General features: G+C 28.3%; 1 protein-coding gene across 1 annotated transcript in view; it reads right to left on the bottom strand.

Annotated features, from left to right (window-relative positions):
- LOC117169532 (ATP synthase subunit beta, mitochondrial) overlaps positions 1–18,716 on the bottom strand; it is a 29,679-nt gene extending 10,963 nt beyond the window's left edge. Inside the window, exons 1-4 of the mRNA XM_033355987.1 lie at positions 18,551–18,716; positions 14,008–14,205; positions 7,184–7,447; positions 2,130–2,699 (exon numbers count right to left, since the gene is read on the bottom strand). Of these exons, the coding sequence (XP_033211878.1) occupies positions 2,130–2,699; positions 7,184–7,447; positions 14,008–14,205; positions 18,551–18,659 (1,141 nt within the window). The 5' untranslated portion in view covers positions 18,660–18,716. The remainder of the gene's footprint in view (positions 1–2,129; positions 2,700–7,183; positions 7,448–14,007; positions 14,206–18,550) is intronic.
- Between the last annotated feature and the right edge of the window lie 2,044 nt (positions 18,717–20,760).

Genomic DNA, 20,760 nt, shown 5'->3' with positions numbered 1-20,760 from the left:
AAAGGAGGACCTAAAACTTTGAATTAAAAATATTTGATTGATGAATCATTAAAATTGTTATTTAAAAATAAAATTATCGGAATAAATGACATAATAATTTTAATTCTTATCAAGACTTTCGGATTGAAACAGTTACAATCTGGAAATTCTCAAATTTTGAACGGATCTAGAATTATTTTGTCAAATCAATTATTGTTCAATTTTTTATACTTTAATTATTTACGAAACTGTTAAAATCAAGCTTGGGCAAATTTTTCTTCTGAAAATTCGTAAAATTCCCGGTCAAGGAATAAATTCACTGTCATTTTCCGGGTTTTCCCGGTCTCAGAAAATTCCCGGTTTCCCGGTCGAGCGACCACCCTGACAACGATTTTAAATACTTCCGAAAGACTGAAGATTTCATCAATAATTGATACATTTCATAGATTTAAGAACTTTTTAATAAATAATAAACGGTTTTAACGGAATTCAAGAGATTTTAAGGAATAAACTCACTGTCATTTCCCGGTTATAGAAATGCATTTTTCTCGAAAACGAGTCAAAATTGCGTCTTCTTGATTTTTATCAGAAAACCTCGGGTATGTACCTTTCATTGAGGAAAATATCAATTTAAACCAATAAAAAAATCAGACCTAAAGGTCCCCTTGTAAGTCTTCCAAGACTGCATTTTGAAATTCTTCGAATTAAAAATGTACGCTTAAAAATAAAAATCTAAAATAGGAAAAATCTTTCGAGTGAAAGCTTGAAAATTACCCATTTTAAACTGAATGAGATCACAATTGAAAAATGATAAAAATGCAACTAATTATTTTTTTAAACTGTTATAATTGAATTTGGAACAGATTTTTACATTCTCATCATTTATGATTGAGAAAGTATTAGAATTGTCGGAAATTTGACATCACACTTTTTCAACGGATCTCCACGTTTCGAGACCCCCTGAATCCGAAAATCAGGTTTTCACGATGGCGCCTGTCTGTCTGTCTGTCCGTGAACACGATAACTCTCGAAAAATGAACGAATCAAATTCATCTTTGGCACATTTTTTTAGGTCCTGAAAGAAAGGACGAGTTCGTGAACCAGCCATTTTTTGATAAAAATTCAAAAAGTGAGCGCATTTTGAAAATTTTTTAGACAACTTTTTTCTGAATTTGAAAATTCTATGTACGGATATTTATAGTATTAAAAAGAACAAACAATGTATCCTCATGACTTTTTTCGATAAAAAGGAAATTCTCAGAGTTATAGCGTTTTCAAAATTTTTTTAATCAACCGAAAATCAAAATTTGAAGCCGAAAAACGCACGATATGAAAAAAAGTCAAGAGAAGAAAAACATTTCTTTTTGAAAGCCCTACATGATTATCATAACCAATTTTTGGATTTTCTTCATAAATAAAAAATTCAAATTTTGATAGCACAAAAAATAATGGAAAATGACAAAATCCATTTTGTGGACAAACTATGTAGGATACGAAAAAAGATGAATTAACAAAAATGGTTATCCCAAAAAAGATCTACAATTTCGTTAAGAACCACTTCTTGATAGGAAGCGTATTTTTTGTTTGATTCGCGAAAAATAACGTTGAAAAAAAAATGAAATAAAAAAAAGTGTGGAAAAACGACGAAAGTTACGAGAAAAAAATCCAACAAAACCTGTTTACAAATGTCTGTCGGAAATCGAGCGCGCAGCGCGAGTGTCACAATGAGAATGTGTACCTCAAAAAGCCTACAGAGCTTTGAGAAACTTAATCTTTGACTATACTTAATTAAGTAGACAATTCAGAATATTAAGACGCATACAAATACTGCCATTTAAAAGAGATCCTTTTGATAAAGCTTTTTTTTTTAAGCAATCCAAATGCAAAGAATAAATATCCGAGCGCGAAGCGCGAGATTCAACCATCGCGCGCCCTGGGCGCGCTCAATCTTGCGAGCCGCGCGCAGAGCGCGCGATGAGAATGTGCCCGCCAAGCGGGCAGATTTTTCTTCTAAAAATTTGTAAAATTCCCGCTCCAACGGCCACCCTGCGTAATCAATCATCTGTTTTGCGCACTTGCAGAAAAAAAATAAAATAAAAACTATATGATGGCATCCTGGAAAAAAAAAGAAGAAAAAAAGAGCAACTTACCCAGCTCGGCAATGGCACGAGACAATACAGTTGTGGCGTCCAAATGGGCAAAGGTGGTAGCAGGAGCGGGATCAGTCAAGTCATCGGCTGGCACATAGATGGCCTGCACCGAAGTGATGGATCCCTTGGTCGTTGTTGTGATTCGCTCCTGCATGGTACCCATGTCAGTGGCCAGAGTTGGCTGGTAACCCACCGCCGAGGGGATACGTCCCAAGAGGGCAGACACCTCGGAACCGGCCTGGGTGAAGCGGAAAATATTGTCGATAAAGAGCAGCACATCCTGACCCTCCTGGTCGCGGAAGTACTCGGCGACGGTCAAGCCAGTCAGGGCGACTCGGGCACGAGCGCCGGGCGGCTCGTTCATCTGTCCGTAGACGAGGGACACTTTCGAGGTCTTGTCCTTCAGGGAAATTACCCCGGACTCAATCATCTCCTGGTAGAGATCGTTACCCTCGCGGGTTCGCTCTCCCACGCCGGCAAACACAGAGTAACCTCCATGGGCCTTGGCCACGTTGTTAATCAGCTCCATAATCAATACAGTTTTGCCGACTCCGGCACCACCAAAAAGACCTGAAAAAAAAAACAATGCAAATATCGAGCTTTAGATAAAAGATGGCTTTTTAACAAAGTCGTTAAATTTTCAACAAAATAATTAAATTTGTAACATAATACTTGAATTTTTATCCTAAAAAGATAAATTCCCAACAAAAAAGTGCCATAATTTTGATATATATCATCGGCGCTCTTGGAGGTGCCAAGCTTTCACTTGCTAATGGCCTAAAAAACATCCCTGCGTGTCAACAATATCCTACAACTATTGCGGGAAAAATGCAGAAGGCGGTAGTCCTTGGGTCGCTCCATGTTCTTAGGGTGCACGAGGCATTTGCTGGATCGTCGTATTGATTCCTTTACAGACTGTAACCACCTATCTCACGATCGTGAGACGTGGTTGTGGCTGAAATTTTACCGCGATTTCGCTGGAAGCGGGTGCAATTTTTCAGATTAGCACCCGCTCCCGGCGAAATCCTGCGGTTGTCCTTATGACAAATTTTTAATTATATATATATATATATATCTTAAAGCAAAAAGGCGACTTTTCTCTACAAAAATTGAATTTTCCAACAAAAAATAAGACAAAACAGTTGAATACCCAAGCAAAAAAGAAGAATTTTTAACCAAAAAGTGTCGATTTTCATTTTTTTTTTAATCTACTAAAGAAGATAATTTTTCAAATCAAAAAGATAAATTTTCAAAGAAAAATTGTTGAATTTTCTGTTAAGAGATACTTCTATTGACTTTTCACGATCAAAATATCAATTTTTGAACAAGAAATTAGCTTCCACGAAAAAAATTTAATTTCCAATCCAAAAGGACGATAATTTTAACCAAAAAGGATGATTTTTAACAAAATTGTTTAATTCTCTACCAAATAGTTATCTTTTTATTTTGAAAAAATAATAAACTTCTTCTAAAACAGATGAATTTTTATTGAAAACAAAAAGAAACTCATTTTAAAAAGAAGTTAAATTTTCATCCGAAAAAGATTCCAGTTAATTTTGCAAATTAAAAATATGAATTTTCAACCAAAAAAGGCGAATTTTCAACAAATAAAAATTTTGCCCGCAAGAAAGAAATGAAAATTTATCTAAATTGTTAAACCTTAAAGCCAAAAGGCGATTTTTCTCTACAAACAATTAATTTTCCAACAAAAAATATGAATTTTCAGAAAAAAATTCATTTTCCACGAAAGTGGAAAATTAAGTTGATTTTAAAATTTAAAAAGGTTAATTTTCAACAAAATAATTAAACTTTTAACATGCTTTCCTAAAAACACTCGAGCCAAAGGAATCATTTTTAAACAAAAAGTGGCAATTTTCATTTTTAAACAATCTGCTAAAGAAGATGAATTTTAAAATCATAAAGATAAATTTTCAAAGAAAAACAGTTCAATTTTCTGTTGAGAGAGATTTCAGTTGATTTTCCACGATCAAAATATCAATTTCTGAACCAAAAATAAGTTTTTACAAAAAACATATTAAATTTTAAATCCAAAAAGACGAATTTTTAGCCAAAAAGGATGACTTTTAACAAAACAGTTGAATTCTCGACCAAATAGTTACATTTTTATTCAAGAAAAATACAATTTATGCTAGAACAATGCCAAGAGTGTTTTTTAAAGTCGCACATTTACCCAGAAATGATTTCAGTTCATTTTTCAATTCCAAACTATAAATTTTAAACAAAAAGTAAACTTTCTACGAAATGGTTAAATTCTCAACAAAAAAAAAACAATAGAATTTTCAACCAAAAAGTATGCATTTTTAACAAAATAATTTAATTTTCAACCAAACAGTTGAATTTTTATCCGAGAACGATGAAATTACTATTAAAAAATATTAATTTTTAATTTTTTTAATCTGTTCTAACATAGTGGAATTTTAATCTAGAACGGATTTTCGTCCTCTTTTCAAAAGCAAAATATTAAAATTAAGCAAGTAATTTTTCTAGGAAATAGTTAAATTTTCAACAAAACAGTAAAACTTTCAATAAAAAAGAAAAGGCTTTACAACAAAATTGTTGGTTTTCCAACCAAATAGTTGTATTTCTATCCAAGAAAGATGTAATTGCTACTAAAGCAGGTAAATTTTAAAATAAAAAAGACAAACTTTCAAAAAAAAGTTGAATTTTTAAACGAGCAGTTGCATTTTCATTTCAGAAAGATGAAACATCTTCTGAAACAGATGAATTAAAAAAATAGTTAAATTTTCATCCAAAGAATATTTCAGTTTACTTTCCAACATGAAAAAATGAAATATAAACAATAAGTTCATTTTCTGTATCACTTTTGAACAAAATTGTTATTTTTTCAAACCAAACAGTTGTATATTTGTCCAAGTAAAATAACAATTCTACTAAAACAGGTGAATTTTAAAATAAAAAAGATAAATTTTCATCCAAAATGATTTCACTTGACTTTTCAAAACAAAAATCCAACTTTTAAATAAAGATACAATTTCCTATGAAATAGTTGAATTTTCAACAAAACAGCTGCATTTTTATCTAAGTGAGACGCAATAATTTTACTAAAAATATGAATTTCTAAATAAAAAAGATAAATTTACAACAACAAAAAAATACTTTTCATTAAAAAAAAACATTCTAGTTGACTTATCAATAACAATATATGAAATTTTAAAAAAAGTTAAAAGGCCTCACAGTCTCTATGGGATAAAATATAGAGACCAAAGAGTACAATTTTTCGCGCTCAAAGGGTAACAAATTTAGAATAAATTCAAAACAATTCAAGTAACATTCAAAACAATTCAAATGAATTGAAAAACAAATTATTAATCCATTAATTTCCGTAAAACCGGAATGAATTTACAGGAATTTAAGATAAAAGAGCAAAAAAGTCGACGAAATATATATAAAAAATCAAGATGAATTAAAAAAAAATCAAATGAATTTAAAACAATTTCAAAATATGAAAAAACTTCATTCAATTTAGAAACTTTAAAATAAGCCTAGAAAAATTTACGAAAAAAATCACTGAATTATGTAGAATTTACTGAATTAAGAAAAATTCAAATAACTTTTTTTTTAATTCAAGAGAATTCAGGGTGAATTCAAAAAAAATTCAAATCTTTGAAACCCTACTCATTTCTAACCCAAGAACTGACTAATGACTACAAAACAATTCAAGTTAAATTTAAAAGAATTCTAATGAATTGAAAAAATTTTAAGAATCGAAAACAAATTTGATAACAAAATTTTTTTAGTGAATTTAGAGAAATTTAAAATAAATCAGAAGAATTAGATGAAAATCATAGAAATCAAGTTGAATTCAAAAAGCAATCAAAATAATTGAAAACAATTAAAAATTTTTGGAAAAATTGATTGAATTGAATTAAATAAACTTAGAAAAATTCAAAAGAATTGAACAAAATATTTCATAATCTCTTCAAATCTCCGAAACCCCTCATGCCCTGTAAAAAAGGCTATGAAAATCATTAAAATACTTAAATCACTTAAAATTATTAAAGCCCTTGGTTTTAATCATTCTAATTCTTTGAGATTACTGAAATCAATAGAAAAAATTCCTTGTAATCTTTAAAATAACCTAAATTCTTTAAAATCCTTTAAACTCCTTTGAAATCTTTTCAATATGTGGAAAATGTCAAGGAATTTGAAGAAAATCCTTCAACATATTACCAAGCCTTTGTTCATTTTATTTAAAATTTTTAAATTAGGTTTGTAAAGAAAATTTTTTTTTAATTAGAGCTTTAAAAAATGCAAACAAGAAATGCATTGAATTAAGTGAAATAGAGTTAATTTAGAGAAATTCCAAAGAATTTAGGATAAATTAATTAGAATTCAGGGTGAATTCCAAATATCTTCAAATCTTTAAAACCCTACAAAATATCCAACTTGTCCTGAATAAATTCTTTAAAATCCACTAAAATATGATAAAATCCCATGAAATTTTATGATATTTTCTAAAATCCATGGAAAATGTATTAAAATAAATAAGAGTTAAAAAATCCCTTAAAATCAGTGGAATCCTCGGAAATCTTATAAAATAAATTGAAATCATTTAACATATTTAAAACCCCACACGTCCTCTGTAAAGACGTTTCATATCTTCCGAAATTGTAAATAATTCTTTGTCCTAAATTATTTCAAAAACTTCATATTCACTTCAAAATTAATTAAATGACTCAGAAAAAATCCCTTAAATCTTTTAAAATTGCCGAAAATACTTCAAATTAAAAGCCCCGGGAGATGCGCCCCTCAAAAGTGTTAAAAATACACTAAAATCTTAAAGATCCCTTCAAATTATTGAAATCTATTAAAAATTTCTCGAAATCTTGGTAAATACCCAGAAATATTTTAAAGAATTATAATAATGACTGTGTGATAGCCCTTAATATTTTTTACAGTTACTTCCCACACAAAATTCTCTAATTTGTGTAATTTAAGTAATTTAAGTATGGTTCCTTAAATTTTCGAGTTTTTAGAATTTTTTGTTTGTTTTTATAAATTATTCCAATTACCAATCTTTCCTCCCTTGGCATAAGGAGCGAGCAGATCGACGACTTTGATGCCCGTAACAAGAATTTCCTGCTCGACAGACATCTCGACGAATTCGGGAGCATCGGCGTGAATAGAGGCAAGTTTGTCAGTTGGCACGGGACCACGTTCATCGATTGGTTCACCAATGACGTTGATGATACGGCCCAGGGTTTCAGCACCAACTGGAATTCGGATCGGGAATCCAGAGTCCAAAACGGCCTGTCCACGAACAATTCCTTCAGTACCTGGATGGATATTTAACAGGAAATGAGAATTGTTTTAACTTAAGGACATATAAAACAACAACAACACTTGAGGTAAATGTCCCAGTTTGGGCGAATTCTCAGATACTAGAGCTAAATCCTTAGAAATATTCAAGGCTGCAATATTATTAAATACTAAATATTAAGTAAATAATAAAATGAATTAATTAAATATTAAATATGACACTAGAAATAGTTTATTCACACTCTAGAATGTATTCAATATATTTTTGATATTGGGAATGGTTAAACTGCGATGCGCCACCTGGTGACAAAAATTCGAACTAGAAAGAATAGGCACGATTATAAAGATGAATTTTAATTTGTACATAAAAGTGTTTTAATCATTCTTGTGTGGAATTTAAAGTATTTATTGGATAATGAAAATAAGTCTTTATCGGAAAAAAGTGTTAAAGATGCAATTTACACATTATACAGTGAAAAAATACACTTTTAGACAGAAATATTTTTCTAAAAAAAAAAAAAAAAAAAAAAACAACAATTATTGTTCTCTTTATTGTGATTTTCAAAAGATTCTAAACTTAAATGGACTTATTTTGAAGCAAAAATCAGCTCAAAGTAAATTTTTATTAATTTGTATATGAAATATTTACTATTTAAAATTCTGATCTAAAAGTTAGGTTAGAATTCGTATTTAAATTCCAGTCGTCTATTATTCATATTCTTGGCATAATATGGATAAAATTTGTCGCTACATACATTAATTTAAGTTTATTTAAGCTTACAATGCATTGAAACTCACATGAAATAATGAAATAATTGTTTTTTTTAAACCTATTTCACAAAAATGTGTTTTTTCACTGTATAAGATGCAGTTTCTATCTAAAACTATTTGTTTCTGATGAATATTTGTTTTTAGTATTCAATTATTGTTTTATAATTTACAAAACAATAGTAAAAACACTTTTATGAAAAAATTAAAATACATGTTTAAAATTGTATGTACCTACTTTTTCTAGTTCCATGTTTCGGCACCATGTGGCAAAATGGTAGGCCACCGTTCCCACTAGGTTCCCGAGAATTTAAGTGCAAGTTATATAACTGAGAATATGACAGAATTTAGGAGAATATAAAATAATATAAGAATTTATGATTTTTAAGAATATTTTTATTGTTCAGGTTATATCAGCAATTGAATAAAAAATTATTTTCTAGCTTAGAAATATTCAGAACTTACAGTGTTTCATATAAAAATTAAAAATTTTCAAATTTATTAATCTATTTCAAACAAAACAAAAAACTTTTTCTACTTTAAAAGATAACTCTTTAACAAGATAATTGAATTTTAACATAATAGTTGAATATTCAACCTAAAAAGACAAATTACCAACGAAAAAGTGGCATCGTTTATATTTTAATCAAAAAAGAATACATGTTACAACAAAAGAAAAGAATTTTAAAACCAAAAAGACAAATATCCAACAAATAAAGATTTTTTACTCAAAAAATAAATAAAAGTTTATCTAAATTATTGAACCTTGAAAATAGAAGACAAATTTTCTTTTTAAAAATTTAATTTTCAAACGAAAAATATGACTGTTCAAAAAAAATTAATTTTCCATGAAACTGATGCATTTTTACGCAAAAAAGGAAATTTCAAACTAAAAAATAATTTTTTTACAAAAAAAACTGCGAATTTTTAAATAAAAAATATAAATCTTAAAAATTGGAAAAGTTCCATTTTCAGTAAAAAAATTAATTCTAAACAAAAAAAATAAGTATTTTTCACTAAATAGTTAAAATTTCAACCAGACATAAGCATTCAGTAAAAAAAAAATTCACAATTTAGTTTACCTTTGACCCAAGTAGTTTAATTTTCAATTAAAAAAGATAAATTTTCAACAAAATGATTAAACTTTTCACCAACGAGATAACTTTTCAACTTAAAATATAAATCTTTAACAAAAAAAGTGATTTCTGAACAAAGCGTTTCAAGCGAATGTTTTAAACAAATTAGTTGAATTATCAAGCAAAAAAGAACGATTTTCAACCGAAAAGTTGCATTTTTATACAAAAAATGAAATTTCTTCTATAAAAGATGAAGTTTTAAATCAAAAATATAAATTTTCCAAAAACTAGTTAAATTTTCTGTTAAAAAAGATTTTAGTTGAGTTTTCACGATGAAGCTATGAATTTTTTAACAAGAAATAATTTTCTACCAAGAAAATTGAATTTTCAATTCAAAAAGACGTATTTTTACCCAAAAAGGATGACTTTTTAACAAAATTGTTGAATTCTCTAGCAAATAGTTGCATTTTTATTAAACAATATGAAATTGATCTAAAAACAGAAGAATTTTTTATTACGAAAAAGTTGAGTTTTCATCCAAAAAAGATTCCAGTTAACTCAGTAATAACAAAAATTACATTTTTATAACAAAAAATAAGTTTCTACAAAAAAACTTGAATTTTCAATCCAAAAAGACGAATTTTGTTTTAAAAAAGGATGAATTTTTAACAAAATAGTTAAATTCTCTACCAAATAGTTGCAACTATTATATAATACTTACTATAATTTATACACTTTTTTGTGGGTTAATTAAAAAAAGTTTTAATTTAGCAAAATGTGATTAATTTGCATAGCACTTAGGAATTAGTATCGATTTTTTCAGTGTTAGCTTCCCCCGGCGTTTTTCCTACGACAACAAATATTTTGTCTTCAAAATCTGGGAAATGATAGCCAACATGCTAACGGACGTCCCGCACACTTTTTTTCAGTTTTTTTTTTTCAAACAAAAAATTTGATTTTGCTAACATGGATATATTTCGAGGTTATGTGTGTTACAATTCTCCCGAACGTTACTTCCAAACTACACAATATTTTTGGCCGAAAACTTTGGACTTAAAAATAAACATTGTAACTAATCTCCCGGAACTAACCTCTTTTGCAGGCAATTAAAAAAATTAATTTCATAAATAATTTCCAAATTATCGGAATGACAGAGATGAAAAACGACGTAATCTCAAAATAATGCATAACATTTTTATTTAGCACAATACATTTTTTTTGTTATTATCCCTCAAAAAAGAGTCCGGGGACGTCCGTTATGATATTTTATAGCATCTCCGAATTCAGTTTTTAAAAATGTTCATTTTCGTGGAAAAAAAGCCGGGGGAAGTGTAGCCGATTGACCACACGACGAAGTATCACATGCCCTTAAAGAGTTTAAAAGACTTTAAATGATCTTAGAAAATCTCAAAAAATTTTTTACAATTTCAAAAAATTCGAAGGGATTTTAAAAGAATGCAGAAAAATTGAACGAGTTTCAAGAAATTTCAAAGATGTTTTAAAGACTCCAAAAAGGTTGATTTGTCAAAGATTTTATAAGATTTTAAAGCAATTTAAGTGATTTTAATGAATGTCAAAAAACGTGTTACTGAAAAGTTATTCAAACAAATTTCAATGAATTTGAAGAGATTTCAAGGGATGTAATTTTTTTAATATTTTAAGGAATTTAAGAAAATTCAAAGGGTTTTCAATAATTTTCCACAAATTCGAAAGATTTTAAAGAAGTTGAAGAAATTTCAAAAAAATCGGAGAAGTGTATGGATTTTCAAGAAATCTGTCACGATTTCTAAAAATTCAAGTGATTTTAAGGAAATAGTATAGGGACTTGACGGACTTTTAAAGTTTCCTTTTAAACGATTTAAAAATCATTCAAAAAGGTTTAAGGATTTAGAAGAGATGTGATCATATTTTAAAACAATTTATTTTAAAGAATGTCAAATGAGTTCTTAAAAAGTTTTTTAAAAAGCTTTTAATCAATTTTAAGGGATTCAAAAAATTCTAAGATTTTAAGGAGTCTACAAAAATTAAAAGGATTTTAAGAGATTTTAATTAATTTCAGGCAAGTTTGAAATATTTAAATGATTTCTCGAATGAATTAAAAAAGGAATTTAAACAAATTCGAAGAACTTGCAAGAAATCTTACAGGATTTATAAGAATTCAAGTGATTTTAAGGAATTATAAGGGAATTGGTGGGATCTTAAAGTTTCTTTTTAACCCATTAAGCAGCAAAAGGACACGATCTTTCTATTTATGCAGTCAGAATTTTCCAAAAATGCATATTAAAAATGTTATGATTGTTTATTTAACAAAAAATGCGTCAAAATTTTCCGTGCCCTGTGTGGCATTGACGTACAATGCGTCAATCTTCTTTTTTCCTAGTTAACTTACTCCGATTTTGCATTTAAGTCTTACTCGGGGGTTTTTGGGGTCGCTCAATCCGAATCTGAAGTCAAAATTCAAAAATTCAAAATAGCGGGTCCAATATGGTGGAAGAAAATACAAAAAAAACGGCTCGATTTGGATCAATCTCGGAACTCACGGGTTTTTGAGGTCGCTGAATCAGAATTTGAAGTCAAAATTCGAAAATTTTAAATAGATGATATTTTTGTCCGCATTTAAAATTTTTGAATTTTGAATTCACTTTCGGGTCCAGCGACCTCAAAAAACCCGTAAGTACCAAAATTTATCCAAATCGAACCGTTTTTTGAATTTCCTTCCATCATATTGGATCCGCCATTTTGGATTTATAAATTTTGACTTCATATTCGAATTCAGCAACCTCAAAAACTCCAAGATACAAATTTTCAGTACAACCAATTTTCCTACCATTTTGGACACTTTTTGTCGAATTCTCTCTGCCAACGAATGTGTTAAGTGTAGGGCAATTTTAGCATCCTCCGACCGTATTCTTTAAAATATATGACAAGGTTTTCGAAATTCAATGTAGTAGCATCTAAAATGGCGCTTCAAGGTCAAATTTCTTTTTATATTTCTGTTTTATTATTAAAAAAAAGTGTGTTTATTTCAATCTTCTGAAAAATTCATATATAAGCGGGTTTTTGGGTTGCTGATTAAGAACCTGGCATCAGAATTTTCAAATTCAAAATAGCGGAACCAATTTGGCCGCCAAAAATAAAAAATCGGTCAAATTTTCATGAAAATTTGTATACAGGGGTTTTTGGGTCGCTGATTGCGAATCTGATATCAGATTTTCTTAATTCAAGATAGCAGATCCAACATGGCCTACCACGTGGAGGTGAACAATAATAGAGCCTTTTTTTTAATTTTGTTATTTAGCAAGTTTAAGAGGAAGTAAACTAAATAGACTTTATTTGTGAGCATCTTGAAAAAAAGATGCACATAAGTGGATGTTTCATACAGCTTCATAGAAATTTGACAAACTTTTGATGTTTTGTCCGCCATGTTGGATCTGCTATCTTGAATTTAGAAAATCTAATACCAGATTGGCAATCAGCTACTTAAAAAAAAAACCCTGTATACAAATTTTCATGAAAATTCAACAAGTTGCTGCCATATTGAATTTCTAACAATCTTGTACATTTTAAAGAATAGGGACGGAAGACGCGAAAATTTCCCTACACTTAAGAATCCTCAATTGCTTTCGAGAAAAAAGTATCAATCGAAAAAAATTCGAAATTTCGCATTTTTGTTAAATAAACAATCATAAATTTTGTAATATGCATTATTGAAAATTCTTACTACATAAATCGAAAGATCGGATGATTTTGCGTCAGAAATAACCTACCTTGAATTTTTTAAGAGATTTGAATTAATCTGAGTAACTTTCGAAAGATTTTAAATTATTGTAAAAAACTTGAAGGAATTTCAACAAAAAAAAATCCGAGAGTTTAAGTACCTTAAGAAATCTTACAGGATTTCTAAGAGATTTGAAAAAATTAAAAGATTGGATTTTCAAGTTTTTTAACGAAATTTAAGAACATTTTGAAGATTTTAATTGCTTAGAATTATTTTTAGTCAATTTCAAGATACTTCTAAAGTATTTAAATGATTGTAAAGAATTTGAAGGGATTTAGAAAAAAAATAGAAAAATTTGGAGAAGTTTAAGGATTTTCAAGAAATCTTATAGGATTTCTAATAAAGATCGCAGTCTTTGATCATTCTTATTTTCTCCTTGTACCTTTCAGAGTGCAAAAACAATCGCTTGACATATTTGAAAAACACACTTTAACGCACTAAAAAAAATCCAAATTTTGACCACCAACTATCACAACAATGACAATTTAAAACAGGCAGCGAATTTAAAAATTCAAAAGATAAAAATATTCTTATTGTTTTAAATTACGTGATTTATTATGCTGAGAAATTTGCACGTTTAATTTTTTTAAATTTATGATTACAACTTAAATTAGGTGTCAGCACTTATCAATGACGATATCTCGCCCCTGTAGAAAATCTAACATGGCGTCGCTCGGCCAAATTCGGACACTTGATTCGCCCAAATTGGTTAATTGAAACAGCATAAAATATTCTTTATTATTCAGTAAAAATTGTTTGTTTATATCGATAAGCAGACGAAGTATTGATGAAAAAAATGGCCCAAACTGTGCGGCATTAGGAACTTTTCTCGATTCATTAGATTGAAAATACTTTTACAAGCAAAATACGCTGCCTAAATCCTTACATTCGCCTAAATTGGGACATTTACCTTGATAATACATAATAAAAGTCAAGCGATTAATTAATTTCTTACCGTCCATAGCGATGGTGCGCACAGTGTTTTCTCCCAAATGCTGAGCCACTTCCAGGACTAGCCTTGGGGTGCGGTTTTGTACCTCCAGGGCATTGAGGATGGGGGGAAGTTCATCGTCGAACTGGACATCAACGACGGCACCGATGACTGCCACGACGCGACCCTGGGCAACTTTCGTTGCCTTCGCATAGTTACGGTCTGGGAAAAGAAAAAGAATTATCTTGCGAATGATCTTCTGTTGAAGTTTACTTTTACAATTGATCATGTAATTTCATGTAAATTAGTTAGTACAAAAATGGGGTAAAAGTGCCAAAAGAATTTTTGGCGCAGATCAATCTCAAGTTTCTCAAGTTTTTTCCAGATGTCATTTTTCATGGTACGGAGTAACTCAAAAATTTGAATATAGTTTCGCGATTTTATTATAACTAATGTTTTTTCAGCTTCTAAGGATTTAGTTCACAAATGCACGATCCATTAATTAAATAATTAAAAAATACTAAAAATATAAAGATTCGTTTCTTGCATTTGTCTCTCAAGTAATAAATAGTTACATTTCAAATAAAACAGATTAGTGTTTAACCAAAAATTAAATACTTAAATTTTCAGTTAAAATAATTAAATTTCCTTAAAATAAAATAAATAAATTTTTTTCATGAATCTTTCACTCAAATAGATCAATTTTAAACCAAAAGATAAATTATAAACAAAGGAGTTTTACTTTTAACCAAATTGTCTCATTTTCTACCAAAGCAGATGATTTTTCAACAAAATATATGAATTTTCAACTAAAAACTACCAATTTTTAGCCCAATAATTGGATTTTAAATTCAGAAAAATAAAAATGTGCAAAAAACAAAAATAGAACAGATACATTTTCAGTTTAAAATTTAACTGTAAACCAAGCCGATTAATTTTTAACTAAAATGATGAATCTTCAAATGGAATAGTTGAATTTTCTGCCAAAAAGATAATTTAAAAAATAACATGATGAATATGTAACTGGAATGCTTGAATTTTCAAACAAAGCGATGAATTTTCAAACAAGTTTCATTTCTTTTTTTTGCCAAAAATACGATTTTGCAACAAAATACGTGATTTTCATCGAAAAAGTTCAATTTTGTACTAAAAAAGACCAATCTTCAAAGAAAATAGTTGAATTTTAAACTAAAAAGGATCAATTTTCAACAAAAAATTGAATAGTGAAATTTTCAGTTGAAAAAAAAAAAACACCAAACTAATGAATTTTTAACTAAAATTATGAATCTTCAACTGGAATAATGAAATTTTCTACCAAAAAGAGAATTTTTGTAATAGAATGATGAATATGTAACTGGAATACTTCAATTTTCAAACTACAAGATGATTTTTCAAACAAGACTAATTTTGTTACCAAAAAAGACGATTTTGCAACAAAATACGTGAAAACCATAAATAAAATAATTAATTTTCAGTAAAAAAAAAAAGAAAGATAATTTTTCACAAAACTGCTGAGTTATTAACTAAAATTATGAATCTTCAACTGGAATAATGGAATTTTCTATCAAAAAGATAATTTTTTAATTAGAATGATGAATATGTAAGTGGAATACTTGAATTTTCAAACAAGTTTCATTTTTTGTTGCCAAAAAATACGATTTTTCAACAAAATACATGAATTTTCATCAAAAAATGTTAATTTTGTACATAAAGACAAATTTTTAAGCGAATAGTTGAATTTTGAGCCAAAAAAGCCCAAAAATGAAATAGACATATTTTCCGTCGAATAAAAATTATTCCCAACCTAACTGATGAAACTTTACTAAAATCATAAATCTTAAACCGAAACAGTGGAATTTTAATCCGAAAAGATGAATTTTCAACCAATAAAATTAATGTCTACCAAAAGAAATTTTTTTCATACAAAAATTGAGTAGTCAAATTTTCAGTTAAAAAAAGAAGTCATTTTCAAATAAAGAGATAATTTTTTTTACCAAAGTGATGTAATATTCAACTGGAATAATTAAATTTTCAGTTTAAAAAATAATTTCCAACAAAAAAAACGATTTTCAACAAAATATTTCAAGTTTTAACTGTATTAATAAATTATCAGCAAAAAAAAAATAATTTTGAGCAAAGGAAGAAACAAATTTCCTCAAAAAGATGTCAATTTTAAACAAAAAATATGCATTTTCAATTAAAATGATGAACCTTCAGCCAAAAAAATTATTTTTAAACAAAAGGGTTTAAATTTTAACCAGGTAATAAAATTTGTATGCCAAAAAAGATGAAGTCTGAATAAAAAATAGAGCAGTTGATATTTTTAATTAAAAAAAATATAATTTCATAAAGAAAAAATAAATAAGTTAAAAATTGTGGAGATAAAAACTGTAGATCTCGTCGAAAAACACATTTTTTTCTAAAATAAATGTTTTTTCGAGAAAAACGAAAAAAAATTCGGTTTTTTGTTACAAACCATTTGAAAACTACGGGTCAAGTATCTCTTATCCTTCAGAATATATTTTTTAAAACAAAAATGTGTTTTGCGGAGATCTAAAATTTCTATGTACAATTTTTCATCTCATAAATATTTCTCGCGATTTTTGAAAAAAAGAACTAATTTTAAAAAACTGAAAATTTTAATAACTAGTTAAAATTAATCTGCGCCAAAAATTATTTTTAGGCTTTCAACTGGGATTCAAAGGGAACCCCTAACCGGAGTCTCAGGTCAATATTCTCTATGACCTTTTCGGAGGTAGGAAATATTAAAAAAAAAAAAAAAAAATAGGGCTTATTTGTCAAAATCCATTTCAAATGAGACAGGTTCCACACTTTAAGTCACTAAATCTCTCGTCGGACAAAAATAGGTTGTTTTTGTTTTAAAAGAAAATTAGGTGAAACTTATTTTTCTGGCTATCAAACTTTTGACCTGATTGAAAGATTGCTCTTTTTCTTCCTGATTTTAATAGCGAGTATTATATTTTAAAATCCGTCGGAAAATTGTATAAAAGGATCAAAATTAACAAAATCGCGGCCCGTTTTCAGAGATTATTAAAAGTCGATTTTATCAACAAAAAAAAACCCACTTATATTTTTCCCAAATTTTTCTGGTATTTGTATTTTGATAAGGAAGATATCTTAAATTTTACGCGGGTTAAATACATATTTTCTCATTTTTCCCGCAAACAGCGACAGATGCCAAAAAAATGTACAGATCGGAAAGAATAAAAAAGTTGGGGTTTTCCCAGAAAATATTTTTTTAATTGTTTTCAAAGTGTAAAGAAAAAAATTAAAAAGATATTCTGCTTATGTAAGAAATATATCGTATCAGCTTTATGAAGACTAAACCATTTTTGAGACCGGGAGAATCTTTTCCCTTAGAAATATAATTTTTGAAGTACCAATTCAATAACAAAAATGGCAAAAAATATAAGTGTGGTTGTTTTTTTGGAGAAAACAGACTTGATATTTTCAGAAAATCCGCCGCCATTTTGTCAATTTTTTTTAATTTTCTGACGTATTCCAGTAGACGATAAACACTATCAAAGTCAGAACAAACGACAAATATTTGAATTAGGTAAAAAGTTATGGACGCTTGAAGAAAAAATTTGGGTTTTTTTTTTTTTAATAAAGAAGTACACAATTGAAATACGCATAACTTTGTGTAGACACAATTTTTGTTTGAAAATCGGAACAATGCGTATCGCCTAATTTACATATTAAATTATAAATAAATAAAATATTTCTCCAAAAAATGCAAATTTAAAAAAATTAATGAAAATACTGTAATTTTTAATTGTAAAACAAGGGTCAAAGTCAAAATCGAATTTAAATTTCACGCCACGAGTCAGGCTAACCTAGATAAAATAATAAATCCAAAAATCTTTACGTAAACTTAAATCCCATTTTAAAAAATTGTCACGATTCCCATAACGAAAATTGTTAAAACACGGGAGGCGGCTCACGAGTTACATAACCAAAGAAATTGATCCCATTTTTTCTTATTTCTGAAATAATAATTTCTACCCATAAATTAAACCCCGCACTAATTAAATACCCACTTTTCATTCAAAACCAAATAAAGAAAGTGACAAAAACGTCACTGGAGATAGAGAAAATACCGGAAATGATCGATGACACAAAACCAAAAACCTACATCTATTACTTTTCAACTTGAAAAAATGAGCCCAAAAGTAAAACGAAAACGGAAAGAAGCTTTAAATACTAGATTCTAAATAAAATCCAGAGTATGTAAACCCTAGAAAATCGCTTCTGCTCAGATTAGTGCCGAATGACCTGAAGACGCCATTTTTCTTAACACATCGCCCAAATAATAGATTATATAATAGAGTCGGCAGTTATCCTTCACAGGATTTGGACCTCAATTAATGATTATTACGAAAGAGGTTATTGACAATGAATCGCGATTCATTTTTTTCCTGCGATTTGACGGGTTGGGTCGTTTTTTTTGGAAAGTGTTAAGCGGATTGCGGCGCGACGGGGCCGACATTTTTCAAGGTTGGAAGGGGACTTTCGGAGGATTTTTTCGGGATTTTTGAATACTCACTGTTCACTGAAAAAGCTGCGGAGGCTTTCGCGACTTCGTTTTGTAAAAGGGCGGGTTTCACGGCCCTTAAGGCCCCAGCGGCAGCTTTTGTCACAGCACTCAACATCATGGTCGATCGAGTGAAGAGAGACCAGCAGAAACTTCTCCACGTTCGCGAGAGAAAAACGAACGCGCATGCGTGAAATGTTCACGCATGTGCAGTAAGAATTTCCCGACAGATGGCGCGGAATTATCAAGTTAATTTTTATTTATATACATCATTAATTTTCTATAATACCAAACATTGTTTATTCAGGTTTGGGCTTTTCAATTTAGTAGGAGTAAGGTTATTTGCAGAAGATTACAAATTTCACAGCTTTGTATTCTTGTACTTTTGAATTTTAAGAGTAATCGATTTGCAAATTGAACTTTCTATATGAGTGATTTTCAAAATTGGAACGATTTTCAAGGGCGATGGTTTTAAAAATAGAACGTTTTTTATTTCTGAAAGTTTTCTAAAAAAAATAAGTAACTTTTTTGTAATATTTTTAATTAATTAATTTTTAGGTTCAAAATATGGATTACTTTAAAATCAAATTTTTAAACTTTTTGAAACAGAATTTGTTATGTATTCGAGGATATGCATTAATATTTTAATCGATTTTTATATTTAGAGAATTTTTAAATTTTCTATATCGAACATTCTTAAAATTCCTTCAATTCAAAGGTTTAAAAATTTTAAACATATTTTGAATCCATGCAGTCTTTTAATATGGGACGAGCTTTAATAACACGGGTTTAAGATTAGATGAATCTAAATTAGAACTCTAATAATAATACTGAGGTTTATTTTATCATTTTCTAAATTTACGTTGAAAATCTTTTAAAATGTCTAAAATTCATTCAAATATCTTCAGGAAATTCTTAAAATGTTTAAAAATCTAATAAAAGTTACTAACATATCTCTTTGTGTCTTCTTTAAGATAAATTCATTCGAATATACCTTTTTAAACGTTAAAATCTGTTGAAATCTCGTTAAATTCCCAAACATTATTTTTTGATTCCTTGAAATCCTTTGAATGCGTCAGAATCTTTAAAATAAAAAAAATACCTGGAAATCTTTTGAAACCCCTGAAAAATCTTTTGAAATTTCTGAAATTCCTTAGGATAGCTTCAGATAATATTAAAATGTTTGAATTAAAAATCTCTTGAAATGTTTAAAAATCTGCTGAAATTCCTAAACAATCTTTTATCATTCTTAAAGTTATTTCAAAATCTTCAAAAAACCTTAAAATCTCTTGAAATCTCATAAAAATCCTTAAAATAATTTTGTAACTCCTCAAAACCTTTTGCAATTTAATAAAATCATGAAAATGCAACATTATATCAGAATCTTTTTAAATTGATTGAAATCGCTAGAAATTCTTTTTAAATCTATGAAATTCATTCAAATATATTCAGAAAACTTTAAAATGTTTGAAAATCTAATCAAAATCACTAAAAAAATTTCGCTAGGTTTCAGAAATCTTTTAATATTCCATAAATTAATTTAAATAAAAAAAGAACGTTAAAATCTGTTGACATCTCATTAAAACCCTAAAAATAATTTTTTAATTCCTTGAAATCTTTTGTGATTCATTAAAATCGTAAAAATACAATGGAATGCCTAGAATTCTTTTGAAAACCAATTAAATGTATTTAAGTATATTCAGAAAACACGAAAATATTTGGAAATCTAATAAAAAATACTTTTAAAAAAGCTCAAATCTTATTATAATAATTTAAGAACTTCATGAAATCTGTCAAAATCTGAAAAATCTGGTAAGATTTCTTAAATCTTTAAAAAACCTTAAAATTTGTTGAAATCTCAACAAAATCCTTTAAATAATTTTTGAATTCCTTGAAATCTTTTGAAATTCATTAAAATTATCGAAGTTTAACGAAAAACCAGTAAATGTTCTTAACCCTTGAAATATTCTAAAAACCTTAAACTCTTAAGAAACTTCTAAAAAATTTCTTGTAATCTTTTTAAATCTCTTTAAATGGTTTGAAATCCATTGTTATCTCTGAAAATGTTTTAAAAATCCTAAATTCCTTGAAATCCTGAAAGAAAACCTTAATATGTTTTGAAATTTCTCAAACGTTACTTCAAATCTTTTTAAATCCTTTGAAATGTTTTGACATCTTTTTAAATTCCTTAAAATATCTTAAAATGTCAAAAAATCTTTGAC

This window comes from Belonocnema kinseyi, chromosome 1 (assembly GCF_010883055.1).
Source record: "Belonocnema kinseyi isolate 2016_QV_RU_SX_M_011 chromosome 1, B_treatae_v1, whole genome shotgun sequence".
In the NCBI taxonomy this organism is placed as follows: Eukaryota; Metazoa; Arthropoda; class Insecta; order Hymenoptera; family Cynipidae; genus Belonocnema; species Belonocnema kinseyi.
The sequence above is the reverse complement of the archived record's forward strand: the minus strand, read 5'-3'. Positions and strand labels throughout refer to the sequence as shown.